General features: G+C 70.9%; 4 protein-coding genes across 6 annotated transcripts; 1 reads left to right on the top strand and 3 right to left on the bottom strand.

Moving 5' to 3' along the window:
* Positions 1–1,158: 1,158 nt before the first annotated feature.
* On the bottom strand, positions 1,159–4,209 carry LOC112995192 (C-type lectin domain family 4 member F-like). Of its 2 annotated transcripts, XM_064511711.1 has the most exons (7): positions 3,412–4,209; positions 3,216–3,326; positions 3,007–3,099; positions 2,182–2,238; positions 1,733–1,884; positions 1,532–1,644; positions 1,159–1,404 (listed from the first exon to the last, which is right to left on the bottom strand). In XM_064511711.1, the coding sequence occupies exons 1-7, from the start codon at positions 3,806–3,808 to the stop codon at positions 1,242–1,244; spliced, it is 1,086 nt and encodes a 361-aa protein (XP_064367781.1). In that variant the 5' UTR covers positions 3,809–4,209; the 3' UTR covers positions 1,159–1,241. The 2 variants fall into 2 exon arrangements, with proteins under 2 accessions (XP_064367781.1, XP_064367782.1); XM_064511712.1 differs by lacking the exon at positions 2,182–2,238.
* A 136-nt stretch (positions 4,210–4,345) lies between these two features.
* AP5S1 (adaptor related protein complex 5 subunit sigma 1) lies at positions 4,346–6,138 on the bottom strand. Its single transcript, XM_064511713.1, has 2 exons — positions 5,865–6,138; positions 4,346–5,064 (listed from the first exon to the last, which is right to left on the bottom strand). Exons 1-2 carry the CDS (start codon positions 6,125–6,127, stop codon positions 4,638–4,640), a joined length of 690 nt encoding a protein of 229 aa, XP_064367783.1. The 5' UTR covers positions 6,128–6,138; the 3' UTR covers positions 4,346–4,637.
* A 1,546-nt stretch (positions 6,139–7,684) lies between these two features.
* CDC25B (cell division cycle 25B) lies at positions 7,685–16,155 on the bottom strand. Its single transcript, XM_064511710.1, has 16 exons — positions 15,836–16,155; positions 15,325–15,452; positions 14,700–14,751; positions 13,731–13,772; positions 13,485–13,521; positions 12,777–12,884; positions 12,566–12,679; positions 12,142–12,276; positions 11,671–11,745; positions 11,238–11,414; positions 11,032–11,127; positions 10,566–10,628; positions 10,394–10,492; positions 9,928–10,061; positions 9,400–9,511; positions 7,685–9,165 (listed from the first exon to the last, which is right to left on the bottom strand). Exons 1-16 carry the CDS (start codon positions 15,979–15,981, stop codon positions 9,025–9,027), a joined length of 1,659 nt encoding a protein of 552 aa, XP_064367780.1. The 5' UTR covers positions 15,982–16,155; the 3' UTR covers positions 7,685–9,024.
* Positions 16,156–20,761: 4,606 nt separating this feature from the next.
* On the top strand, positions 20,762–25,253 carry SPEF1 (sperm flagellar 1). Of its 2 annotated transcripts, none has more exons than XM_064511709.1 (7): positions 20,762–20,998; positions 21,545–21,656; positions 21,813–21,948; positions 22,183–22,231; positions 22,484–22,550; positions 22,818–22,929; positions 24,368–25,253. In XM_064511709.1, the coding sequence occupies exons 1-7, from the start codon at positions 20,785–20,787 to the stop codon at positions 24,473–24,475; spliced, it is 798 nt and encodes a 265-aa protein (XP_064367779.1). In that variant the 5' UTR covers positions 20,762–20,784; the 3' UTR covers positions 24,476–25,253. The 2 variants fall into 2 exon arrangements, with proteins under 2 accessions (XP_064367779.1, XP_064367778.1); XM_064511708.1 differs by having other exon boundaries at positions 21,813–21,969; positions 24,368–25,252.
* The last annotated feature ends 311 nt before the right edge of the window (positions 25,254–25,564 follow it).

The raw sequence follows: 25,564 nt of genomic DNA, 5'->3' as shown, positions 1-25,564 counted from the left end.
GCCGCGCTCCCACGCCCAGGTGCCACCACCGAGGTGCCGCTGGGGACAGTGGCAGCGCGGCGGGAGCATCGCAAGGAGGTGGTGGGGGTGACCATCCCCATGCCCCGCGGTGCCTCCCGGGTGCTCTGCTGTGGGGCTGCGGGGCTGCGGCTGCCGTGCCGGGGATGCCCCACTGCCCGCCCGGGCTGCTCGGACGCCGGGGCCCTCCTGGGAGGCAGCGGCGGGGGGGGCTCCATGGGCCGATGGGAGGAGGAGAGACCCATGGGCTGGGAGCGGGATTGGGACTGTGGCTGCTGTGCCAGGCGGAGTGGGGAGCTGCTGGCAGCAGCTGGGGGACGGTGTGTGGCTGGGGGGGCCGGGGGGGCTGGGCGGGGGCTGGTTCAGGAGAGAGGAGACAGGACCAGGGCAGTGGGGCCGGGCCAGGAGGGACCGGAGCGGGCGGGGGGGGCGGGAGAGGGACACCGGGGGGGGGCACGGTGCAGGGGACCCTGCACCCGCGGGGCAGCCGGGCCCCGGGGCACCATGGTGCAGGATCAGCCCCCGCCTCCGACGGGCCTGTCTCCCCAGGGCAATGGCTGCAGTGGCTCTCCCTCGGCTGGAGGTGCCACGACAGGGAGATCTACTATTTTTCCAGCGACCGCAAGTCCTGGCAGGACGCCGAGGACTTCTGCGTGTCGACGCGATCCCACCTGGCCTCCATCACCAGCGCCGAGGAGCAGGTGGTTGCTCGTGTCTTGGAGGAAGCTGGTGGTGCTGTGAATGTCTAACCCTGTCTTGAGCTTTCCCGGCCTCAGCCTTGCTCAGCTCCACCTGCAAATCCCCGTGCCCGCCGCGCTCCCGCTCTCCGTCGTGTCTTCTGGGAGTGTCTCACGGGCAGGTGGGGGATGCGGAGCACCGGATCGGCTGCTCCGTTTGCACATTCCCGTAAAGATCTGCTCCCTCCGTGCCTCATCTCCCCCCATCGGCCCATGGAGCTCGCTGGGCTGGATGCGGCCCTGCCTCCTCTTCCTCCCCCTCGGGCCCTGCTTCATCACCCTCCAGCATCTCCGATAAGCCCGGCATGAGCAGCGCGGGCGGCCCGGCAAGCTGTGCCAGAGTCTCATGTGACGGGACGGGCCCAGCGGGCGCCCACAAAGCACACGCGGCACCGGCCCGGGCGCAGCCTCTGTATTTGGCTCCTTCCCCGGCCCCGCTTGTCCCGCCGCGTCCAGGCTCGGTGGGCACCAGGCCCCGACCGCCCGTCACGGCCCGGCCTCCTCCAGTGCCGCCTCGCAGATCCAGTGCAGGCTCTGGGCACAGCTCCCGTCATTCCAGAGGTTGGAGTCCTCCGGCTGCAGGTGGGCGCAGTCCTCGCGGCCCCCGCTCGCCTCCTGCCAGTTGTCCGGCTGCCCTGGCGCCCAGAAGCTGCGGGGCAGCGGCTCGGAGGCGGCTCTGCCCCGGCGCCCCGTCCCCGTCCCGCAGCGCCGTGACCACCCCGTTGGGGTGCCGGGCTGGGGGCTCCCCGTGCCGCCCCCCCCCCGGCCCCGCTCACCTCATGTTCTGGCTGTACTCGGTGCCGCCCACCCAGCGCCAGGTGCCCTCGGTGCCCGCGTCCGTGAGGCCGATCCAGTGCCCCCTGCTCCCCACCTGCCCGGCCAGGTATTCCTGGAAGACACGACGGCAGCGGGAGCACCGGGAGCGCCGGGGGAGGCAGGGACGGGGCAGGGGGGGCTGCGAGCGCCCAGGCGCCCACCTGCTCCTCGGCGCTGGTGATGGAGGCCAGGTGGGATCGCTTCGACACGCAGAAGTCCTCGGCGTCCTGCCAGGACTTGCGGTCAGTGGAAAAATAGTAGATCTTCCCGTCGTGGTACCTCCAGCCGAGGGAGAGCTGCTGCAGCCATCGCCCTGGGGAGACAGGCCCATCGGAGGCGGGGGCCGATCCTGCACCGGGGCCCCGGGGCCCGGCTGCCCCGCGGGTGCGGGGTGCCCCGCATCGTGACACCCCCCCCACCGCCCCTCTCCGGTCCCCCGCCCGCTCCGGTCCCCTCTCCCCCCGCCGCCCCCCCCGGCCCGGCCCGGCCCGGCCCCTGGGCGCCGGGCTCGGGACACCGCGGGCCGCCGCCGGGCGCCGGCACCACCGGGCTCCGCCGCTTCCCGGGCGCCCCGGCCCGGCGGCGGCTCTGCGCGGCCGCCCGCGCTCACCCAGCCGCTGCCCGCAGCTCCCCGCTCCGCCCGGCGCGGCGCCGCCGCTCCCCGGCCCTGGGCGCAGAGCGGCCGGGCTCAGGCCGCAGCCGCCGCTCGGGACGCGCCCTCCAGCGGCCCCGGCCCCGGCCCCGCTCCCGATTCCGGCTCCGATCCCGGTCCCGGCTCTGCTCCCGCTCCCGGCCCCGCTCCCGATTCCGGCTCCGATCCCGGTCCCGGCTCTGCTCCCGATCTCGATCTCGATCCCGCTCCCGGCCCCGGCCCCAGTCCCAATTCCGGTCCCAGCTCTGCTCCCGATCTCGATCCCGCTCCCGGCTCCGGTCCCCTCGCTCTTGATCCCGGCCCCGCTCCAGCTCCCGCCCTGCTCCCGGCCCCAGTCCCGCTGCCAGCCCCGCTCCCAATCCCGCGCCCGGCCCCGCTTTCGATCCCAGCCCCGCTCCCGGCTCCGATCCTGATCCCACTCCCGGTCCCAATCCCGCTCCCAGCCCCATTCCCGGCTCCGATCCCGCTCCCGGCTCCGATCCTGATCCCACTCCCGGTCCCAATCCCGCTCCCAGCCCCATTCCCGGCTCCGATCCCGTCCCCAATCCTGTTCCCACTCCCGATCCCAGCCCCGCTCCCGCTCCCGCTCCCGATCTCAGTCTCGCTCCCATTCGCACTCCCGCTCCCGGCCCCGCTCCCACTCCCGGCCCCGCTCCCAGCCCCGCTCCCGTTCCCAGCCGCTCTCCCGGCTCTGATCCCGATCCCAGTCCCGGCCCCGCTCCCGGCCCCGGCCCCGGCCCCATTCCCGGCTCCAGTCCCGCTCCCGCCCCGGCCCCCGCTCACCGTGCGCGGCGTCGGGGGCGCAGCTGGGCAGCGCGGAGGCCCCGGCGGCGGCGGCGGCTCTCGCCGCCCGCAGCTCCCGCTCGGCCCGCGCGTCTGGGGGCGGCAGAGGCGGCGGCTCGGAGCGGCCCCGCGGCTCGGCCCGGGGCTCCCGCCGCCGCCCCCGGCCCCGGCCCCGCCGCCCCGGCCCGCCCCGGCCCGGCCGCACTTACAGAGGGCGCCGACGGCCGCCAGCGAGGCGCCCAGAGCCAGGACGGTGCCCAGGGCCAGCGCGGCGCCCAGCGCCCGGCGCCCCGGGGCCGCCGCCGAGCCGGGAGCCGCCGCTGCGGAGAGAAGCGCCGGGGCCTGAGCGGGGCTGCGCCGAGCCCGGGGCAGAGCCGCCCCCGGTGCCCCCGGGCTCCCCCTCACCCGGGGAAACGTGTTGTTTCAGCTCCATGTTCTCGTACTCCGCCTCCGCCATGTCCGGCCGCGGAGCCGAGCCCCGGGAGCCGCCTCCGCCGAGCAGCCTCTGCACGCGGCGGGCGAACATAGCGTGGCAGCGCCGGGAGAGGAAACTGCTCCAAAGCGATTGCGAGCGCTGACCGGGCGCCTGCCCGCACACCCGCTTTGCTATCGCACCCCCCGAAGCTGCCTTCTCCCGGGCTGCGGCCGTGGGGATATCCGTGGGGATATCCGCGGGCGGATACGGCCGTTGCCTGCTGCGGCCTCGCCGGGACCGGGCAACCCGCCTGCTGCAGCTGCGATGACCACTGCCCCGGCCCACAGTGCCGACCGCTGCCCCGGTGCCCGGCCGGGGCGTCCGCATGAAACCATCCCGAAAGAGGAACCCGCCGCGGCCAGGCCCCGAAAGCAGGAACGCGAAAGGGGAAGCCGCCTCGACGGCCGCGAAAGCACGGGTCCGAGGAGCCGTCCTGGCTGACCCCGGTGCTGCTCGGCGGCGTGGGAGCTGCCGCCCCGCCGGGCCCTGCGGTCAGGATGCGGCCAGCCGCAGCTCCGCGTGCCCCCGGGCACCGCAGGTGTCACCCAGCTGGGGTTCCCCCCCGCGGCGTAGCGGATGCCGGCGGCCGGGCAGCCTCCGCGCCGGAGCGAGCCGCCTGGGAGCGGGGCACGGGGCCGGAGGAGCTGCCCATGGGGAAGCAGCGCTTGGGGCAGCCACGGAGGCTCCCGGCGTCTCCTTTCTGCAGGCCGATGGGTGAAACGCTTGCAGGAGCCGCTGGGGAAGCGGCAGGTCCTGTAAAAGCCTTTACGGCCTGGAGGACCAGCCGATGGTCCGTGAGCGGAGAAGGGAGACGGAGGAAAGGGCGAGCGCACGCAGAAATCTGAAGCCGTTCTTTTCCGATAGTCCCATTTCCATCCTCATTTTTTATTGTTCAAGGAGAGACAGCGATGCTTTACGCGTGCAGCCCTTTCGCTGCTCCCGCTGTGCGGCACCGCTCTCCTTCCTCCCGAGCAGGCGCCCGGGGGCCAGACGGGGGCGAAACCGGCCCCTCCGGCTCCCGTCCCCGCTCTTCCTTCCTCTCCGAGGCTGCTCCGAGGCGCTGGCCGTACCTCGAACCCGGGCAGGCGGGTTGGGTCCCTCCGTTTCCCTTTCCAGCGGGTCGGGAGAAGCTCGGGGCAGGGCAGCCGGCGGTTCCCTACCGCAGCGCCTTGGCGGGCGCCTCGCGCTCCAGCGCCTGCGCCGCGGCCTCGCCGAGGAAGAGGAGCTGCCCGTGGGGCAGCAGGCGGTCGAGCAGGGCCTCGGCGTGGCCGGCCCGCAGCAGCGCCTCGGCGCCGGGGCCCAGCAGGCGCAGGGCGCCCAGCAGCCGCCGCGCCAGGCGCCGCAGGGTGCTCTCGGCCAGCAGCAGGTTCTCGTGGGGCTCGCAGACCAGGGCGAAGCCCAGCGCCAGCACGGCCAGCCACACCACCGTGGCCGGCCCGGAGAAGGGGTCGCCGGGCCGCAGCCGGAACAGCCCCCCCGGAGCCGCCTGCAGCGACACCGGCTCGTCGGGCAGCTGTGGCGGTGCCAGGGAGGCCGCCCGGCCCGCGGCCGCCTGCAGCAGCCGGCACTGGGAGGTCACCTGCCTGGGAGAGCGGGGCGCCGGTACCGCGCAGCCACGGCCACGCACCCCCCAAGCCCCCCGAGCCCTGGGGGGGGATGAGGCCCGGGGGGGGGGGGAATAAGGCCCTAGGGGTCCCGCCCAGCCCGGGCCTGGGGAAATAAGGCACCTGGGATTGGGGTGAGGCCCCGGTGGTCCAAGGCGGGGGGATGGATGAGGCCCTGATAGTCCAAGGGGGGGGGGGATGGATGAGGCTCCAGTGGTTCAAGGGGGGGGATGAAGCCCTGGGGGGTCCCACCCAGCCTGGGCCCTGGGGGGGGGGAATAAGGCACCTGGGATGGGGGGGGTAAAACCCCGGCGGGGGGGAAATGGATGAGGCCCCAGTGGTCCCCGGGGGGGGGGGGCAGAGATGGATGAGGCCGCAGGGGTCCTTGGAGAGGGGGGGATGGACGAAGCCCTGGTGGTCCAAGGTGGGGGGGAAATGAGGCCCTGGGGGTCCCACCCAGCTGGGCCCTGGCGGGGGGAAATAAGGCACCTGGGATGGGGGGGGGGTAAGACTCCGGGGGGGGATGGATGAGGCCCTGGTGGTCCAAGGTGGGGGAGAATGAGGCCCTGGGGGTCCTACCCACCCCGGGCCCCGGGGGGGGGGGAGAACAGGGCATCTGGGATTGGCGGGGGGGGGTAAGACCCCGGGGGGGGGAATGGATCAGGCCCCGGCGGTCCCCGTTAATGGATGAGGCTCCAGAGGTCCCTGGGGGGGCGGATGAGGCCCCGGGGTCCCGCCCAGCCCCGGCCCCGGGGGGGGCTCGCGGCGGCCCGCGGTACCTGGCCACGGCCAGGAGCTGCTCCTTGCGGCGGAGGCGCTGCCGGGCCGGTGCCCCCTCGCCGGGCGCCTCGTAGGCCCGCGCGTAGAGCACGCGGCAGCGGGGGGGCGGCGCGGCGGCGGGACCCGGGGCGGCGGCGGGGGGCGCGGGGCCGCCCAGCGTGTGCAGCACGAACGCGCGCACCATGGCAACGGCGACCCCCGCCCGCCGCCCGTCACGTGGGGCGCGGCGCAGGGGGCGGAGACACCCTCTCCCGGCTGCCATTGGGGGCGGCGGGCGGCAGCGCTCTGCCCGCATTGGCCCAGCGCTTGGGGAGGCGTGGCTCATCCCGGCGGAGGCGGTCGCCATTGGTCGGCGCCGGGGAGCGGAAGGGGTGCGTGGCGGGGCTTGCCGCCGAGCGGTCGCACGCGACGGCGCCAGGCCGTCATTGGCCAACGCCACGGGAAGGAAGGGAGGCGGCTCAATGATTGGCTAATAGCGGAGGGTGGGCGGGGCGGAGCTGGGGAAGGAGGTGTGGCCTGCGCGGCCCCGCCCCGCGGCTCCAGGCCGGAACTCCGCCCGGGGGGGGGGCAGTTTGGGCTTTGGGGGGGGGCGGCAGGGCCTGGGGGGGGCCGGTATGGCCTGGGGGCCTGGGAGGGACAATATGGCTTGGGGGGGAGGGCACAGAATGGCCCAGGGGGACAGGTAGGGCTGGGGGGGGCAGTATGACCGGGGCGGGGGGGGGGGATAGTGTGGCCAAGGGCGGGGGCAGGGCCTGGGGACAGCATGGGGGGGCAGGATGGCTTGGGGGGGGGGGGATGGCACAGCCTGGAGGGAGTGTGACCGGCTGGGGGGGCTGGTGCTCCCTGCGTGGGATGCTCCAGGCGTGGGATATTCCTGGTGTGGGATGCTCCCGGTACAGGATGCTCCAGGCATGGGATGCTCCCAGTGTGGGATGCTCCTGGTGTGAGATATTCCTCAAATGGAATGGTCCTGGAGTGGGATGCTCCCAGGGCATGGTGCTCCTGGAGTGGGATGCTCCCAGTGTGGGATGCTCCTGATGTAGGATACACCAGGCAAGGGATTTTCCCAGTGTGGGATGCTTCCAGTGCAGGATACTCCAGGCATGGGATGCGCCCAGTGTGGGATGCTCCAGGCATGGGATGCCCCTGGTGCAGGACGCTCCAGGCCTGGGATACTCCCAGTGTGGGATGCTCCTGGCATAAGATATTCCTCGAATGGAATGGTCCTGGAGTGGGATGCTCCCAGCACATGGTGCTCCTGGAGTGGGATGCTCCAGGCTCAGGATGCTCCCGGCTTGGGATGCTCCCAGGAGCTGGCGGTGCTATGCCCCCCTCCCAGCTACCCAGGACTTTGCGATTAGGCACAGGGTTGGGCGCAGCTCAGGGAAGGGTTTAGGGAAACACCAGACCCCAGAGCACCGCGCTGGGGAGCGGCAGCGGCACTGCTGGCTTCGGGGGGGGGGGGGGGGGCGCAGAGCCAGGGGGAAACCCCAAGGGGAGGGATGGAGAGGGCAAGGGCACAGCCATGGGGGGCCTCATGCCTCAGTTTCCCCAGATGTATAGAGATGATCTGGGTGAACGTAGGTGCTGGGGGGGGGGGGGAACGGGACACTCCCCAGGACCGTTGCAGCTTGGGGAAGACGTGCGGATGTTCCCCTGCTGCATCGACACAGATTGAGTTTGAAACAAGCCGCAGGGCGATCGCGTGACGGGCCAGGCGGGGCCCCGCGCCGCTGCTTCCCGGCACTGAGCCAGCGGCCGCAGCCTTCACAGATTTGGCTGCCGCTGCCCTAAAAAGCCAGAGCGCCCGGCCGGCAGCCCCATGCACCCGGCCGTTTATTCCCCCACACGGTTACACAGCGCGGCAGGGGAAACGGGGCCGTTCTCTGCCTCCCAGGCGCGTTACAAAACCGGAGTGTAAAAACGGAAACGAAACGGAAAACAAACAAAAACAGGAACAAGAGGCGACTGCAGGCAGCACCCGGCCTCAACCCCTTCTCCCGGCCCCAGGGGGCTTTGGCGGTGCTAATCTCAAATCGCTTCCCGTGTCTGGAAGCGGCACTACTAAAGGTACCAACTACCTTAAATAAGGAAGGAAAAAAAGAGCCTGATGCACTCACAAAATTGCTATTATAACACCGGCCGGCCCCCATGGGGGTGCCCGGCCCCCCAGGCGCTGACCGCCGGGTGCTCGCTTGCATCCGCACCGGTGCGGGCAGCCGGGGCTGCAGCCGGGCACCGTGGTGCACGCTTGGTGCAAACGAGGTTTAAGTGCTTTTCTTAAATGTTTCTACCATGTTTCTACCGGAGCCCTCGGCCCTTCCCTGCACCGGAGAAGGGGGTGCCCAGTGCTTGCACCAGCTGCCCCCCCCCCCCAGGCTCGGTGCACCCACATGCAGGAGACACAGGGGGCTCAGCCCCAGCCCCGGGAGCTGTAGGGCAGCACAGCAGCCTGAGGGGGTCCTGCCCGGGGGGGCATCAGCCCCCACCCCCCCGAGACCCTGGCACAGCAGGCTCCGAGTTTTGCCCCCAGCAGGATATGGCCTTTGGGGAGGCCAGATGCAGCTCTGCAGAGGCACATGGAGGAGGAACCCCCCCCCCCCCAGGCCCCCAGCCCTGGAGAGCAGGAGATGTTGGACATGGCAGTGACCCCCCAGCCTTGCAGAGGACCCCACTGCTGCCCCCAGCCCCGAGTCACAAGCACAGAGGGGTAAAGGGTAAAAACATGCCCTATGCCCCCCGCCCCACCGCTGCAATGGGGTGCAGGGGGCGAGGATGGTACAGGGGGCACCCAGCCGCTGGCATGGCTCAGCGCTTGCAGCACGGCCATGCACACGGGAGCTGGCCCCGAGGCGCAGGGTTTTCGGGCCGCAAGGAGGGACCAGCCCCAAGCTGCTGCCGCAGAGGCCGGGTGGAGGTGCCAGGCCCTGCCGCACCACAGCCCCGAGCTGCCGGCGGGGTCCAGCCCAGGGGAGGGGGCAAAAATCACCCCATGTCCCAGGGAGCATCAGAGATGGGCAAAACCACAGGAGACTTCAGGGCAGGGGGACCCCGGCCAGAAGGATGCAGAGGTGATGGAGTGAGGGCAGGGCCGGGGTCTGGGGTCTCCGCTGGGGCGGGCAGCACGGGGGTGCCGGGCTCTGCACAGGGCCGGCGCCGTCAGAAGTTTTTGAGGCGGCTGTAGAGCTCGCGCTTGCTGCGCTCGCCGGCCCAGGTGCGGCTCTTGAGGCGGAAGCGGCGCAGGTCCTCCTTGAAGTCCTCGTGGTGCATGGGGCGGTAGTCCTGCGGCTCGCAGTGCGCCTGCGGGACCCCGGCCCGTCAGCCCCGCGCGGGGGTCCGCCGCCCTCCGGCTTCCCATGCCGGGGCAAACCGGCCACCCCAGCGCTTCTCCCGGCCCCACCGACGGGATGGCACCTGCATGGGGGATGCAGCTTCTCCCCTGCCCTCCTCAGAGGGGTCGCCCCCCACTTTGGGGGCAGGAAAGGCTGTTTCTCCGGGGGTCCAGCCTCCCCCTGCCCGGGGGGGGCAGCTCACCTGGTACTGGGGGAAGAACTCGCGGTAGCCGCCCTTCAGGACGTAGAGCTCGGGGTAGTGCAGGTGCGGGTACTCGTTGCAGGCACGGTCCTTCTCCCGGACGAAGCGGCACCTGTGGGAGACGGGAAGGCGGTGGGAAGAGCTGCCGCAGGGATGTCGTGACCGAGCCAGGAGCCGGCCCCAGCCCAGGGTCAGGACTTGATGCACATGGCAGGGTTGGGCGCAGCTGCAGCAAGCAGCCAAGTTGGATATTTGGCACTGCAGAGCCCAGAGCCAGGGCTGTGGGTGATGCCACCAGCACCCAGGGACCAAATAGGGTCCAGCAGACACCACAGCACCCGCTTCCACCCTCCCCAAGCCTTGGCACCTAGAGATTGGGGATGATCCTGCCAAGGAGAGATTTTGGACAGTTTTTTTTGGACAAGCCACAGCCAGTGCCTGGGAGCAGCTCCCTCCAAAGCCATCCCGTGAAACGCCGCTCTCCCCCCGCCCCTGCACGGAGGAGCATCGCGCACGCGGGACACCTACATCCTGGGACCCCTCTCGGAGGAGAATTCACAGTGGAAGATCACGATCACCCTCTTCGCGGCGTCGAAGGGCACGATGGGCTTCTTGAGCAGGAAGTCCTCCACGTCCTGCTCCATCGGCAGGTTGACGGCTCCCTGCGGAGGGACAGAGGACACCTTGGTCCATCAGCTCCGGTTTGTCTGGGAAGCCTGGCTTCTCCATCGCCCTGCGTGTCCCTGGGGAGGAGCTGCTGCTCCCCAGCCTCCCCCCACCCACTGGGACCCCCAAGCAGCAGCATCAGGCTGCCGGCTCAGGAGGGTGCTCAGCAGCTCAAGAGGGCAGATGGCTGGATTTTGCCATTTTTAGACCGTGCCACCCCTAGCACAAGGTGTGCCCGGGCCCGTGGAGATCCGGGGTCCCGTCCCAACCCGCGTGGGGCTCCCGCGGCACCGTGGGGCTGGGCCGCACCGAGCGGAGCAGCGCTGACCTTGATGTGGCCTCCCTCGTACTCGTAGGGGTAGCGGCAGTCCACGATCACGCAGCTCTCGATGAGGCTGCTGAACTGCCCGTTGAGCACCGCCACCATCTGCGGAGGCAAGGAGCCCGTCACCCCGCGGCCGGCCGGCCATGCGGCCCCCCGCGCCGCGCCTGCCCCTCACCATCTCCGGGGAGATGTACTTCAGGTCCTGGTGCTTCCCCTCCACCGTCTGCAGCAGGTAGGCCTGCAAGAGAGGCGTTACGGCTCCGGGAGACCCCTCGAGCAGGGACCTTCTGCCGGTTCCCGCACGGGGCTCAGGACCCCCGGGCCCGGCTGCTCCAGCAGGGAAAGCCACAGCTGCCGCAAAATATGTATTATATATTATATTTAAGCAGCACCAAGCCTGAAGCAGACCCGGGCTCCGTGCACAGGCAGCCTCCACCGAGGCCAGCAAGGTCCTTCGAGGTGGAAGAAGGTGGTTTCAAGCCCCAGGACCCCTTGCAGGGCTGGGAGCTGATGGACAGCCCCGTTTCTCATGCTCTCTGCCCACCCAGGCGGCAAGCGCCAGCGCCGGACGCCTTCCCCGGAGCCAGGGCTCAGCCTGGCCGGTCTCCGCTCCGGGCCGCTCCTGCGCCTCGGGGCCCTACCTTGGAGAAGTCTCCGATGAGCTCCCGGTGGTCGTTGGCCAGCATGTTCTCGATCTCCTCGTGGCAGAAGGACCTGGAGCGCAGCAGCCGCGCTTTCTGCAAAGGACGGGTGTCAGCGGGGCTCAGACATCCCACGCCTCGCTCCGAGGCCGGAGCGGTCCCGCCGGGAAGGGGCTCGAGCGCGGCAGAGCCGCTGCAGCGCCTACCGGCTCGGCCGGCCGCTCCTCCGCGGGGGTGCCGGCCACGCTCCGCCGCCGCTTGGTCTTCACGGGGGTGTCGCGGTCCGGGGGCCGGTCTATGCGCTTCAGGATGGGCCGGATGACGCTGCTGGGCATGGAGGGCGAGCGGAAGAGCTGCCGGCACTTGCCGCGCTTCCCTGGCCGCTGGTCGGAGAGAGCCCCGCGTTAGCGCCCGCCGCGCCGGAGGGCAGGGATGCCGGGATGTGCCCCAACCCCGGGGCTAAATCCAGCCACGGCTCAGGTAGGTCCACGCCACCCCCAGCCTCCGGAGAGGGGACCAGCTCAGGTCACCACCCTCCAGCTTAGGGAGGTGATGGGGACACGGCATGGGACCTCTGTGACCCGAGGGTCCCTTCTGCATCCCATGGACACGGGAGCGAGACCCCTCCGGAGCACCTACCGGCTCTGCCTCCTCCTTCTTCACCAGCGGGGCGGTGAGCAGGCTCTCCATCCCCTGCGGCACGTCCGCGTCGCTCTGGCGCAGCGGGAAGAGGCACAGGAGCACGTGAACAGGCCAAATCCCACCAGCCCCCTCCCAAACGCCCCCGGGGAGGGGACGGCCACCCCTCGAGAGCCCCCGCGTCCCCCTGCTCCCACCCCAGGGACCAGCCCTCCGCGCAGCCCGGGGCAGAGCGGCTTTGCAGTGCCGCAGCCATGGGGCAGCTCGAGGACGCTATGGGCACCCACCAGGGCAGGTTCACCCTTGGTCAGCATGGAGATGCCCCGTCCCTTAGGGAGACGGGACAGACCGATCCGGATGCCAGATCCGCATCTGGGGCCTTGGGCCATGCCCCGGGGAGACCCATGCCCGGCAGCAGCTGCAGGGCGAGGAGATGCTGCCCTGGGATGGAGGAGCTCTCCCTCTCCCTACCTTCATGTCCTCCTCATCCAGGATCTCCATGAAACCGTCATCTTCCTCCTCAGTCATGGAGGAGGTCAGGGAGCAACGGCGCAGCGTCACGGGGCTCTCGCCCTCGGGCACGTTCTCCTTCTCGGGGGTGTCGAACTGGGGAGGGCAGGGCAGGAGGCTCAGCCTCACCACGTCACCCCCAGCAGCACTCGCTCCCACATCCCACCAGCCCCCCACATCCCACCAGCCCCCCACATCCCACCAGCCCCCCACATCCCACCAGCCCCCCACATCCCACCAGCCCCCCACATCCCACCAGCCCCCCACAGCAGCAAGGCTGCACGGAGCCGGTACCCACTCAGCAGCCCCGTTGCAGCGCTGGCAGGACCGATGTGCCGGTCCCGCCGGGAACGCGCATCCCGGCCACGCGGGACCCCCGGCTCACCAGGAGGTCCGGAGCAGAGCTGGGTCTCGGTGCGAAGGGCTCCTTCGCCGCAGCCCCGTCAAGCGTGTGCCCCCGGCCGCGGTGACCCGGCCTCTGCGGCTTCTTGAACACGTCCTGCGAGGCAGGGACAGCGTCAGTGGCCTCCCGCCTGGCCCCGCATCCCCCCCCGGCCCCGTGGCCCCCCCCTCCCTGGCCTCGCCGCCCCACTCACATCGTCCCGGGCCTCCCGCCGGCCCTGCGCCTCGCTGCTGCTCGCGCCGTTGAACTCCTTGGCGTTGGAGATGTTCTTCAGGGCCGGGCTGGCCCCCAGCAGCCGCGGCTGGGGCGGGCGGGGAGGTGAGGGGTGCTGTGCGGCCCCCCCCCCCCCCCCCCCCCGCCCCGGGACCCAGGGGGTGGGCACCCTGCTGCCTGCCTCCAGCCTCTTTTTCCTCCTCCTCCTCGCCCACCCCATGGCCCAGCTCTGCACTGCCCTGCTCCAGCCTCATCTTCCTCCTCCTCCACCCCGCGGCCCACCTCTGCACTGCCCCGCTCCAGCCACATCTTCCTCCTCCTCATCTTCCTCCTCCTCCCCGCAGCCCAGCTCTGCACTGCCCTGCTCCAACCTCATCTTCCTCCTACTCCTCCCCCACCGCACAGCCCAGCTCCGCGCTGCCCTGCTCCCATCTCATCTTCCTCCTCCTCCTCACCCACCCCACAGCCCAGCTCCACGCTGCCCTGCTCCAGCCTCATCTTCCTCCTCCTCCTCCTCGCCCACCCCGTGGTCCAGCTCCGCACTGCCCCGCTCCAGCCTCCCCCTCCCCGCAGCCCGGCCAGGAGGCATCAGCGGAGCAGGATCTGGCCCTTCCCGGAGCCCCGGCTCCCGGCCGCGGGTCGGACACCGCATCCCGCGGGCTGCGCTCTGCGGAGCCCCTGGACTCACCGGCAGCGAGTGGATCCTCCGGATAAGGAGCTTATTGCTGCAGAGGGAGGAGAGGGAGGGGGTCAGAGCCGGGACGTGCCCCGGGGCTCGGCCGGTGTGACCCCACCCTGGTCCCCCGCAGTGGGGGGAGACCCAACCTCCCGGGGCCGTCGCAACATCCAGCTCGAGGCCCCCCGGGACGCAGCACCCCCGGCACCGAGGGACCCCAGCGGCCTGATCCGGCCCCCGGCAGAGCCGCGCACTCACTCTTTGACGACCCTCCCGGACTCCAGGATCGCCTTCTCGAAGCTGCGGGCAGAGAGGAGCCCGAGGTCACAGCCAGGCTGGCGGCCGGGCCCAGACTGCTCGCGGCCCCCCACCGCGCACGGGTGCCGAGCAGGAGGGGCCCGCGCCGTGCCCGGGGGGGGGCTGGGGGCCCTGCACCCCCATGCACGGGCTGCATCCCGCCGGGACAAAGCCCCTGGGAGCGGGGCTGCCGGAGCGTCGCTGCAGCAACCGGCCCCGCTCTGCACCTGTATGCAAATGGCAGCGCGGGGGGGTGGGGGGGGGGGCACGACGCGGCCCCTCAGCAGCCATATGGCCCCGGCCCGGGACGCGCCGGCACCCTGGGACAGCGCTCGCGGCAGCGCAGGAATGCCGGCCGGCCCCGCAGCCATCTGCTCCCAGTTACTCATTCTCCCGGGAACATCTGTTGGGAAAAGCCTTTGCAAACGGCCGCGGCAGGTGCGGGGCGGAAGGGGGGGCGGCCACACTCGGCTTGCGGCATAATTCCCGCAGGGAGGCAATGAGATCCCAGGCTGACGCTTGCGGGTGATTGCCGCTGCCTTCACCCTCCTCTCCGCCCTGTGTCCGGGCAGAGGGAGGTGCCCCTGGACCCCCCAGGTCCTCTTCAGCTCCCCTAGCCTGTTGCCACTGGTCCCTAATGATTCCCAGCACCCTCCGCAGCAAGGAAGCTCAGCCATGCAGCACCAGGAGCGACCAAAAACCTGGCCAGAGCCTGATTAAACCTGCGCAAGAGTCTCAGACCTGCAGCGATGCGGGCAGGGAGGTGGCGCGGCCGCAGGGCTGCAACGCAGCTGCCTCGGGGTGGGGGCAGGTAGCGAGAACGGGGAGGGCGAGGCAGGAAGCCCCGGGGCGGGGAGCCGCTTTCGGCCACGTTTGCCCGCTTTCGGCCGGGTTTGCCCGCGGGGCGAGCGCGGCCCTGGGGACACTCACACTTCTTCGAGCGCCTCGGGGTCCTCCTGCGTCGGGGAATCCAGCCCCACTCCTGCGGGAAGAGGGGGCAGAGCTCAGCGCCCGGGTGAAGCCGGGCTCCTCCTCCTCCTCCTCCTCCGCCGGGCCCCGGGGTGCTGCACCCGCTGGGCACCGTTCCCCGCTCCCCAGGGCACCGTGCACCGGCACCGCGGGCGCTGGGGGAAGCCAGGGCTCCCCGTGCTCCCCCATCCCGGAGCCCCGGGAGCAGCGTGCATCCGCGCTGCAGCGCCCGCATCCGAAGCGGAGCCTCCCGGGGGCTTCGGCGGTCCCTGGGAAGCGCCACCGACCCGGCGCGGAGCCGGCAGCCCGGGCAGGGCTTCTGCCTGCTGCTCCCGGCGGGGCAGAGGGCAAAACCGAAAGGAGCCTCGAGAGGAAGTTTGCGAGGCAGGAACGGCGGAGGCCGGAACGGCGGAGGCCGGGCCTCGGCAGCGCGGGCCTGTTTAAAATTCAGGAGTGACTCAGAGCCGGGGCCGGAGCCAGGGAGCGGCGGGCAGCCCTTCCTCCGAGGGGCTCCACGTGCTCCGGGAGCCCCCGGGCCGACGGGGGGGCGATGGGGGCGAGCCGGGCTCCCAGCCCCGGCACTCACCGGCGTCCGAGGACTCGGAGAAGACGGAGTCCTGCGAGGAGTCTGAGGACACCGAGTCCTGCGAGAGCTGCGACCAGTCGCTCTTGAAGCACATGCCCAGGATTTTTCTCTTGGGGGTGTCGCAGTGGCTGCGGGAAGGGCAGAGGCTGCATCAGCTCCAGCGGGGGAAACGCATCCGCCCGACGGTGCCGGAGCTCTGCCCCGTTCCTGCACCCCCCAACGGCACCGCCGCTGCCGGGGGGGGAGCGAGGGGCGTCATCCCGAGGGGACCGAGCTGCTGGGGACCCCGGGGCAGCGGGTGCAGGGCAGGAGCAAGGCCAGGGCTGCAGAGATGCCATGTCTTTTTTTTTGGGTGCGGAGGCGGCATGCGAGGGCTCAGCGCCCTGGCTGGAAGCGGCGGGTCCCAGCACCCTTCCCGCGGGTCCCGCGTGGAAAACCACCCCATCCCGCCGTGGGAGATCACCCCGTCCCGGCCCGTTTCGGGCGGGGGGGGAGGCAGGGCGGCACTCACCTGCCCAGGCCCGTGAGGTTGTCCATGTCCAGGGCCAGCGTGGTGACCGGCGACATGCCGGCCGGCTCCGGGGCCCGCAGCGCCGCCAGCCCGGGCAGCGCGCAGGGCCGGCGGGGGCTGCGGCCGGGGCCGCCCTGCGCCGCCATGCCGGGGGGGGGGGTGCAAAAATAAAATAAAATAAAATAAAATAAGAAATGAAAGGCAAAGCTGGGGGGGGGGGGGGCCGGCGGGGCCGGGCTCAGCGGCGCGGCGGCAGCATGGGGAGGTGGCGGCGGCGGGGCGCGAACCGGCGGCGCGGCGGGACGGGGCGGGGAGGGGGGGGGGGCGCGGGCCGGGCTCGCCGGCGGCCGGGAGCAGCGGGGCCGCCGCCGCCGCCGCCCCTATTTATATTCGAAAAATAACAAGGGAGGCGGCGAGGCGGCAGCCAATGGCGCCCGGCGCCAAAGCCCGGCCCCGCGCGGGGCGGGAGCGCGGCGCTGCTGCGGGCGGGGGGGCAGCGCCGGGGGGGTGCGGGGGGGTGGCCCGGGGGTGCAGGGCCGGGGGGACATGGGGGTGCAGGGCTGGGGGGGGCATGGGGGGAGATGGCGCCAGTGGGTGCAAGGCTGGGGGGTGCAGGGGGGGTGACCTGGGGGGTGCAGGGCTGGGGGCATGGGGGGGTGCAGGGCTGGGGGGTGCGGGGGGGGGTGCAGGGCTGGGGGGTGCAGGGGGAGATGGCCCCAGGGGTGCATAACTGGGAGGTGTGGGGGGAGGCGGCCTGGGGGTGCAGGGCCAGGGGGGCCTGGGGGGCTGCAGAGCTGGGGGTGCATGGGGGGGATGGCCGCAGGGGTGCAGGGGGGGTGGCCTAGGGGGGTGGAGAGCTGGGGGTGCATGGCTGGGGGGTGTGGGACTGGGGGGGTGCATGGGGGATTGCCCCAGGGGGGCATGACTGGGAGGTGTGGGGGGAGATGCCCTGGGGGGTGCATAACTGGGGCTGCATGGGGGGGCGGCCTGGGGGAGTGCAGAGCTGAGGGGGTCTGGGAGGAAAGGCCCAGGGGAGCCAGGGCTGGGGGGGCGCTGGGGGGTGCACGGCCCCGTGGGGTGCATAGCTGGGGGGTGCATGGCCCCGTGGGGTTCACGGCTGGGGGGTGCATGGCTGGGGGCACTGGGGGGTGCATGGCCCCGTGGGGTGCATAGCTGGGGGGGTGCACGGCCCCGTGGGGTGCATGGCTGGGGGGTGCATGGCTGGGGGGCACCGGGGGGTGCACAGCCGGGGGGCACAGGGCCGGGGAGGGTGCCCAGCCCCGAGCGGGGGTGCACAACCAGGGTGGTACCCGGAGTGGGGAGCGCACAGCCGGGGGGCTGCGCAGTGGGGAGGGGCGCATGGCCGGGGGGGGATGCGGGGGTGCGTGGCAGGGTGCACGTGGCAGGGGGCACGGCCGGGGGGGCGCGTGGCCGGGGATCCGAGGCGGGGGGCCGCGGCTTTCTCATGCAAAGCAGGCGGCAGGGGCCGGGAGGCGGCCGGCGGCCTGGGTGGCCTGGCTTTCATGCACCGCGCGCAGGGAAAGAAAAGAGGCGGCGGGGTGGGTGGCCGGGGGGGTCCGCGGCCGGGGGGGTCCCAGCCCGGTGCGGTGCTGCCCCGCGGCCGGGATGCGGGATGCGGGATGCTGAGCGCCGGCGGGAGCAGCACCCGGCGCGGCAGTGGCACCGTCCCTGCACGCTGCCTTGCTGCCCGCGCTCGCTTCCCGGCCTGAAGCCGAAGGACCGGGATGGGGCCGGGGGCGGGCAAGGCCTGACGCCGCGTCGATGGCCGCCGGCGCTGGGGAGAGGCTGGTTCCCGCAGCGGGGCACGGCGGGCGCTGGGGGGGCCTGGCTCGCTTTGATGGCCGCACAGCACGAGCTGCCCTGAAGACGACTCTAATTAACGCCAGCGGGGCGGGGGGAGGTCTGCCGCGCCGCGGCCCCCAGCCCCGGCAGGCAGTGCGAACGCGGCCCCACGGCCTGGCAGGGGTCTGCAGGCAGCGCCCTGCCCCTGCTCGAGGACACGCTGCTCTGGCACCCCGCCACCCTGGGGGGGACACCCAGGGCCCTGGGCGCCCCGAGGGAAACGGCCAGATGGTTAATCACGATCCGCGGTGCCGGGGAGGGAGGGGGGCTCTCCCGCTGCGGGCCGGGGCGAGCGATGGGGTCTCCACTGCGACCTGCGCCAGCTGGCCATGATGGCATGGCATGGCAATGCGTGGGGTGGCATGGCATGGGGTGGCATGACGTTGCAATGTATGGAGTGGCATGGCATGGGGTGGCATGGCAATGCCTGGGGAGGTATAGGGTGGCATGGCATGGCAATGCATGGGGTGGCATGGGGTGACATGGCTTTGCAATGCATGGGGTGGTATAGGATGGCATGGCACAGCATGGAGTGGCATGGCACGGGGTCGCATGGGGTGACATGGCTTTGCAATGCCTGGGGAGGTATAGGGTGGCATGGCATGGCAATGCATGGGGTGGCATGGGGTGGCATGGCTTTGCAATGCATGGGGTGGCACGGCATGGGGTGGCACGGCATGGGGTGGCAGAGCAATGTGTGGGGAGGCATGGGGTGGCATGGTGTTGCAATGCATGGGGTGGCACGGCATGGGGTGGCGTGGCAATGCGCGGGGTGGCACAGCATGGGGTGGCACAGCACGGGGCACAGGAGGAGGTGACCCCCGCGCTCCCTGCAGCTGAGCCGTGCTCCGGAGCCCCGGCTGTGCGAAGCCCGCGGCCGAGCCGCGATGCAGCCCTGGAGACCCGCCAGGGCCCCTCCGCACCCGGTGGGGCGTGTGGAGCTTGGCGAAGCCGGCGGGACGCCGCGGTGCTCAGCCCTGCCTCTGCCACCCTGCACTGGGATTTACACCCGGCGTTCGGCTCTTGGCCGCGGCGGCAGGGAGGGCCCCGAGGCTCGGAGCAGCGGCTGGCTGCCGGTGGTGCCGGTGGCGGTCCGAGTTGCACCGACCCGCTGCAGCAGCCCCAGCCCAGCGAGCGCGGCTGGCACGCGGCCCCGTCCCCGGCATCAGGCGGCTCTGGGAGGAGGCAGCAGAGGTGTCTCCATCCCCCATCTCTTTCCTGTTTTGCTTCTCCGTTGCGTGCGCGGAGGCGGCGGCGGGCGCCCGCTCGTGCGTTTGTAATTCAGCCCTTGGGGACGGCACGGGGACAGAGAAGTGAAACCTGCCCCGGAGACGCGGTTGCTTCGGGGCACGGGGTGCAGCGCCTCGGGGTGCAGAGCTGCGGTGCACCGAGCCGGCGGAGCCCCGGTGCTCCGGCTTTGCCGGCGGGGAAACCGAGGGGAGCAGAAACGCAGACACCCGCCGGGGCCGGCGTCGGGAGATAACCCGCCCCGCCGGGCTGGAGCCTCCCGTGCCGCCGGGGCCGAGTGGCGGATGGAGCTTATCGACCGCCGCAGCGTCTCGCCTGCCGCCGGTATCGCTGCGAGCAGGGCCTCGCGCCTCCATGTCCTCTCCCCCTGCCTGGTCCTTCGCCGAGCCGCTTTCCCAGGGGATCGGGGGCTCCCGGGAAGCCTCTGGGAGCTTCGCCGGTGGCGGGACCAGCCGAGATCCGGCAGTGCCATCTGGAGGCTCCGGCTCGGCTCGGCCCCTCCGGCTTGCGCCCTGCCGGGGCTCGCGCCGATGTCACCGGCCCGTGAGCAGGGAAGGGACGGCTGCTCTGCTGGTGCCGGAGGGAAGGAGGCCAGTCCAGGGGAGGTGGCCATGCCAGCCAAGGTGGCCGTCCCAGCCAAGGTGGCCACTCCAGCTAAGATGTCCACCCCCATAAAGTGTCCACCCCAGCTAAGGTGTCCATCCCAGCGAAGGTGTCCACCCCAGCTAAGGCATCCGTTGCAGCTGAGGTGTCCATCACCCCAAAGGTGCCATCTCAGCTAAGGTGTCCGTCCCGGGGAAGGTGTCCATCGCTCCAAAGGTGTCCCCCCCAGCGGGCTGCCCCCCGGGATGGGCACGGTAGGGCTTGGGTTACACCCTCGGGTGCAGCATCGCCAAGTCCAAGCCATAAGCTGATCTTTAAGTAATATGAAGTTAGGAGCTGAAGCCAGCTGCTCACATCCCGCATTTGTTGGTCCATCAGGAGACACCGGATCAAGGATCCTCTTCCCTGAGGATCGGGGGGCTGGGAGAGCTCTGGGGGGAGGTGACCTGGTGCTGGGCCTGTCCTTGGTCCCTCCTGCAGACCCTTCCTTGGGGCCGAGGCTGCAGGGCCTTGGTCTGCCTGCCGGGGCCGCGATCCCTGCCCTTATGGCTGCTTTGATCGGATTTGGGAACCCGAATATGAGCAGGAATCGGGCACCCAAGCGCCGGGGGAGCCAGGCCCCAGCTGCCCGTTTTTTTAAGGGAAAACGCCTGGATTTGTGTGGTGCTGGCATCTGGCGATGCAGAGCTAGTAACCACGGTGGTGGGCTGTGCCGGGGCCCGGAGCGGGGCCCCCTGCGCCCCCCAGGCCCAGCCCGAATCCCCTCTGCGCTGGGGAGGGGCCCAGCCCTCCAGAAACACAACGAAAGCCCCTTTTCTGGGGGGCCAGGGCACCCCAGTGCCACCCCCCCATTGCCCCCCCCCACACACCAGGGCCTCCCCCATTCCTGCCCTCCCCACAGCGACTCCCCATTGCTGGGGCCCCCCAGCACCCCAGCCCCCCCCATTGCTGGTCCCCTCCCAGCAAGCAAAGCCCCCCATATCCCAGCCCCCCCCCATTGCTGGTCCCCCCCCAAACTCCAGCCAACCCCCAAACCTCAGGGCCCCCCCATTGCTGTTCCCCCCCACACTCCAGGGCACCCCCGTTGCTGTTTCCCCTCCAGGTTCCCCCCCATTGCTGTCCCCCCCCCCGCCCCCCCATCGCTGGGCCCACCTTGCCCCCCCCCCCGCCCAGCGCGGCGCGTTGCCCGGCAACGGCGGCGCCCTCCCAGCGTGCCCCGCGGCGGCGCGGTCGCCATGGCGCCGGGGGCCGCGCGGCCCGGGCTGCTGCTGCCGTTGCTGCTGCTGCGGCGGGACGGGACGGGGCGGGACGGGACGGGGCGGCCGGGCCCCATGGCGGCGGCGGCGGCGGCGGCGGGCGAGGAGGGGCTGCAGGCGCTGTACCGCTGGGTGGACGCCATCCCCCTGTCCCGGCCCAAGCGCAACATCGCCCGCGACTTCAGCGACGCGGGTGGGACGCGACCCCCCCCCCCCGACGGCCTGGACCCCCAACCGCCCTGCTCCCCCTCTCCAGCCATTCTGCTCGCCCCCTCCCGTCCCGCTCGCCCCCCCCAGCTGTCTTGCTCGGGCCCCCCCCAAACGTCCTGCTCGGGCCCCCCCCAACCGTCCTGCTCGTCCCCCCCAACTGTCTTGCTCGGCCCCCCCCCCACAACCGTCCTGCTTGCCCCCCCCAACCATCCTGCTTGTCCCCCCAAATGTCTTGCTCGGCCCCCCCCCCCACAACCGTCCTGCTTGCCCCCCTCAACCGTCCCGCTCGCCCCCGCAACTGTCTTGCTCTGCCCCCCCCAACCATCCTGCTCACTCCCCCCGTCCTGCTCGCCCCCCCCAACTGTCTTGCTTGGCCCCCCCCCCAGCCTTCCGGCTCGGCCCCCCCCATCCTGCTCAGTCCCCCCCATCCTGCTCAGTCCCCCCAACTGTCCTTTTCACCCCCCCAACTGTCCTGCTCGGACCCCCCCCATCCTGCTTGGCCCCCCCCGACCGTCCCGCTCTCCCGCAGTGCTGGCCGCCGAGGTGGTGAAGTTCTTCTTCCCGCGGCTGGTGCAGATGCACAGCTACGTGCCCGCCAGCTCCACGCAGCAGAAGCTCTCCAACTGGGACCACCTCAACAGGTACCGCCGGGACCCCCCCCCAAAAAAAACCGCCACCAAAAGCCCTTCCTGGCTTCCCGGGTCGCTGCCGCCCCTCTGCCCGCTGGGTCCGCGGCATCCGCACGTCTCAGCTGAGGACGTAACCGCGCTGCGGGCGCTGCCTGGGCTGCTTTGCAGGAAGGTCCTGAGTAAGCTGGACTTCTGCGTCCCGGACGACATGATCCGCCAGATCGTGCAGTGCCGGCCCGGCCTGGTGGAGCAGCTGCTGCTCCTGCTGCGGCAGAAGATAGAGGAGAAGCAGAAGCAGAGCAAGGTGGCGTCCGGCCCGGGCCAGGTCGGCGGGCTGGGGGAGGCAGGCGCCGGGCACGTCCCGTCCCGCGTGTCGGCACCAAGCGCTGCGGGCCGAGGGAGGCGGTGGCGGGACGCCCTCCTGCCCCGCTGCCACTCACCCGGGCTTCTGGCTGTGCTCCCCACGGGCGCGACACCCCGAAGCAGGAGCCGGGCCTCCAGGCAGTGACACGGGCTGTTTTTGGGCCTCTCCGTGCAGGAGCCGGGCACGCGGGCAGCGCTGGAACAGATCAGCTACCTGGAGACAGGTGGGGCTGGTGCACGGCGCGTGGGGAAGGAGGGTCCCGTCTCGGCTGCGCTGCAGGTCCCTTGGGGCCCTAACCCAGGCCGTAACCTTGGTGGCCTCCGGGCCCCGGGGAGGGCTCTCGGCCGGCCCTGACGTGTGCTGGGGTGCCCAAATAACGAGCCTGGCGCAGCCGAGGCCTGGGGAGGCTCTGCCGGAAGGGGCTGTCGGCAGGGGCTGGGCTCCGGGGCCGTCTGCTAATCGCTGTGTCGCACAGGCTGCTCCTCGAAGGCGAAGGGCCACGTGGGAGGGGGCTGTGCCCAGGCGTCCCCGGGGGCTGACAGGTAAGAGCTGCCAGCTGGGCCGTGCAGGAGGGCACCGTGGGCTCCCAGTGGTGACGTGCCCTTCCCAGGGGCTTTGCAGGGGCTGGGAGTTCCCGGGGGGGCCGGACCCTGGTGTTGGGGGGAGCTCTGTGCCGCAGGGACGGCGGTGCGTGAGTCGGGCCATGGAGAAGCTGAGCGTACCCGTGAGGCCGAACGACCCGCGCGGTTTGGGAGGTGTTTGCTGCAGAGGGGTCTTTTACTGTCCCAGCGTCTCCTTCTGTGTCCCAGGCTGAACAAGAGCCACCACGGCTATGCCCAGACGTGCCCGGGGGACACCGCCGTCCGCCTGCAGCTGGCGGAGAGGGAGCAGGCCCTGCTCCTGGCCCAGGAGACCATCCAGGTGAGGCCACCGCACACCCCTGTGTGGCCCCCGCCGCTGTGCCTCTGTGCGGCAAAGCACCGTCCTCATCCCCCCCCGGGGCCGTGGCAGCACCAGGACAGGGACAGGCTCCCGGGTGCCCTCCTGCCGCTCCCCCAGTCAGAATCACGGAGTGGTTGAGGCTGGGAGGGAGCTCTGGAGATCACCTTGTCCGACAGTGTCCCACGGTGCGTAACGCAGCTTCAACAGGACGTTGCTCAGTGCCACCAGCCTCCTGGGCCGCTCTGGGCACTGTTCTGGTGGCATGTGCCAGTCTGGAGGTGGCAGTGCCATTGTGCACGGGGCTGATACCTCCTTCAGGTGCTCCCCGGGCTGCTCCAGGGCTCCCGCTGGCTCCGGTGCTGTGCTTTCATGAAAAAAGTGCTCAGACCAGGCTAGAAATTCAGTGACAGTCCAGCGTGGCCTGCACACCTGGTTTAATCCTTGCAGCCCTGGTCTCCTCCTGCAACAGGAGACGTTTTGATGACATTCACAGGGTAAAAGCCCTTGTAAACCCTCTGCCCTGCCACTCCCTGCCTCTGGGTGAACAGCTTTCCCTCTCAGTCCTTCCCCCCTGTGCCCTGGATCTCTGTGACAGACACCTACATCCGTCACATGAATCAGTGGCTCCCAAACGTTCCCGATTTTCCTCCTTTCCCATCAGTCTCCCGGCCAGGAATATGTAAAGGTGATGAAAGCCAGGCCTGTAGGACGGCTGCTCAGACGCCGTGCAGGCTCGCCGCGGCCTCCGGACTGCCGCCGGGCTGCAGCCCAAGCTCCGCGCAGCCTCTCCTTAGCGCCTTGGCAGCGGGCGGTTTCTGGAGCAGCGGCTCGTTTATCAGTGAGCGGCTCGCTGGCTCCGCAGCCTGGGAGCACCGGTCGGGCTGCCGTTTGCTGCCCTGAGTGGAGGGGCACTGCCTCGGCGCGGGGAGCCCCTAGAAACCCCGAAGGAGAAGTGGGAAGTGCGGCAAGAGCCGCAGTCTTGGGAATGGCCTGGAAACAGGGCTTTTCTGCTGGAAAATGTCTCCTGAAGCCTGCGGTTTTGGTAAAGAGGGAGGAGCCCTCTGGGCCACCTTGGATGCGGAGAGCTGTTATCGCTTCTTGATGCAGTGCTGGGACTCCCGTGTCCTATTTTCGGGGAGTGTTTACGCATGTTGTGGGAGCAGGAATTGAGGCCGCAGTCCCAAATCTGTCACTAATGCTCGCCGTGCCTCAGTTTCCCCTAGAGTAAAGGTGGACGATGCCACTCAGTGACTTCTCCTACGTGTCCAGCACCACCTCCGCGTGGCCCTGGATGCCTTAGCCCGCTGCCGGGGGCCGGCTGTGGGTTTCCCGGAGCGCGGAGGTGCGGGGGGCGGCTCGGACTCCGCTCGGTCTCCCAAAGCCGGCTGAGGGAGCCCCGCGCGCTCTCTCTGCTCAGATCCTGCAGATGAAGGTGCGGAGGCTGGAGCAGCTGGTGCATCTCAAGAACATCCGGATAGATGACCTCAGCCAGCGCCTGCAGCAGGCCGAGTGCCAGCCGAAATGAGCCGTGCCTTGCTGTCCCCGCAGCTCCTCTCCCTGCTCGCTCCGGACCTCTCCGGTTCCCGCGGGGCTCTTAGCATCGTTCTGCCTCGCCTCGCCGGTTCCTGCCGGAAGAGCCAGGTTGCTGCTCAGAAACGTTCCTCTAAGGCGAGCGGCAGCGGCTGGGAGGCCCCTCCGGGGTCTCGCTGCTGTGGCTTGGGGACAGGTTGCGGCTCACTGGGTGTCTGGCGGTGGCTCGCAGCGTGGGGATGTCTCTCGCCGCCCGGGAGACGCGACTGGCAGAGGCGACGTTTCTGAAGCTCTGAGATCTCATCTCTTGCCCAAAGCTGTTGTTTGTGTTTGTAACCTCGGAGCGAATCTGCGCTGCAGCAAACCGACCCGCTCGCGTGGCCACTGGCTCCCCTCTGCGCGGGGCGGCTGCCGCTTTCCCCGCTGCCCCCCGGCCGGGCGGACATGCTCTTCCGAAGGGACCTGGCAGCATTTTCCTGTGGAGATGCGTCCCTGCTGCCATTCCCAGCCTTGCCGGCCTGCTCCCTCCCTCTCTGGGGATGCACCTTGGCGGAAAGCAGGCCCTTCCCGGGTGCTCCGTGAGCCCCCCCGGGACGGAGCCCAGCATCACTCCCACTGGGCCACCCGGATAAAGGATGCGCTATCCCTGCTAAGGGTATCCCATTTCCCCTGGGGCTTTTCCTGCCTAACTTCCATTTTGACCGTGGTTTTCACTTTTTAATAGCAAAGCCTGGGAAGAGGGGTGCCGGTCACCGGGGATTTTCCAGCCATATTTCTTTTCTTTCATTTTTCTGCTTTTTGCTCCCCGTCCCGGCCGTGGCTGCGCCGGCTTCCCTGCGCCGGGTGCTGACGGAGCCCCCAGGGCGCCCCCCGGCCCGGCCCGGCCCGGCCCCGCCCCGTTGGCCGCCCCGTGCTCGGCGCTGCGTATCGGGAGCGCCGTGCAGCCCCGCCCGCGCCGGCGAAGAGCCCCCACGTGGCCTCCCCACGTGGCGCCCCAAAGCGATGCATTTTCCCCCCCACGCCCTCTCCCCATTGGCTGAGACCCACCCTTTGGCCACGCCCCTACTGAGAACCCCGCCCCGCG

Source organism: Dromaius novaehollandiae, chromosome 4, assembly GCF_036370855.1.
Source record: "Dromaius novaehollandiae isolate bDroNov1 chromosome 4, bDroNov1.hap1, whole genome shotgun sequence".
NCBI lineage: Eukaryota > Metazoa > Chordata > Aves > Casuariiformes > Dromaiidae > Dromaius > Dromaius novaehollandiae.
The sequence above is the reverse complement of the archived record's forward strand: the minus strand, read 5'-3'. Positions and strand labels throughout refer to the sequence as shown.

What these genes read in the sequence shown, in the direction of transcription:
- LOC112995192 (XM_064511711.1), bottom strand. Translation starts at nt 3,808, where the DNA reads ATGCGGACGCCCCGGCCGGGCACCGGGGCAGCGGTCGGCACTGTGGGC. An exon ending in GAGCTGCGGGCAGCGGCTGG is followed by an intron (nt 1,885 to 2,181) that starts GTGAGCGCGGGC and finishes CTGTCTCCCCAG; the next exon opens with GGCGATGGCTGCAGCAGCTC. An exon ending in TCACCAGCGCCGAGGAGCAG is followed by an intron (nt 1,645 to 1,732) that starts GTGGGCGCCTGG and finishes CGTGTCTTCCAG; the next exon opens with GAATACCTGGCCGGGCAGGT.
- CDC25B (XM_064511710.1), bottom strand. Translation starts at nt 15,981, where the DNA reads ATGGCGGCGCAGGGCGGCCCCGGCCGCAGCCCCCGCCGGCCCTGCGCG. An exon ending in CTCCGAGTCCTCGGACGCCG is followed by an intron (nt 14,752 to 15,324) that starts GTGAGTGCCGGG and finishes CTCTTCCCGCAG; the next exon opens with GAGTGGGGCTGGATTCCCCG. An exon ending in GGAGGATCCACTCGCTGCCG is followed by an intron (nt 12,885 to 13,484) that starts GTGAGTCCAGGG and finishes CGCCCGCCCCAG; the next exon opens with CCGCGGCTGCTGGGGGCCAG.
- AP5S1 (XM_064511713.1), bottom strand. Translation starts at nt 6,127, where the DNA reads ATGGCAGCCGGGAGAGGGTGTCTCCGCCCCCTGCGCCGCGCCCCACGT. An exon ending in CAGCTCCTGGCCGTGGCCAG is followed by an intron (nt 5,065 to 5,864) that starts GTACCGCGGGCC and finishes CCGCTCTCCCAG; the next exon opens with GCAGGTGACCTCCCAGTGCC.
- SPEF1 (XM_064511708.1), top strand. Translation starts at nt 20,785, where the DNA reads ATGGCGCCGGGGGCCGCGCGGCCCGGGCTGCTGCTGCCGTTGCTGCTG. An exon ending in AACTGGGACCACCTCAACAG is followed by an intron (nt 21,657 to 21,812) that starts GTACCGCCGGGA and finishes GCTGCTTTGCAG; the next exon opens with GAAGGTCCTGAGTAAGCTGG. An exon ending in TGGCGTCCGGCCCGGGCCAG is followed by an intron (nt 21,970 to 22,182) that starts GTCGGCGGGCTG and finishes CTCTCCGTGCAG; the next exon opens with GAGCCGGGCACGCGGGCAGC.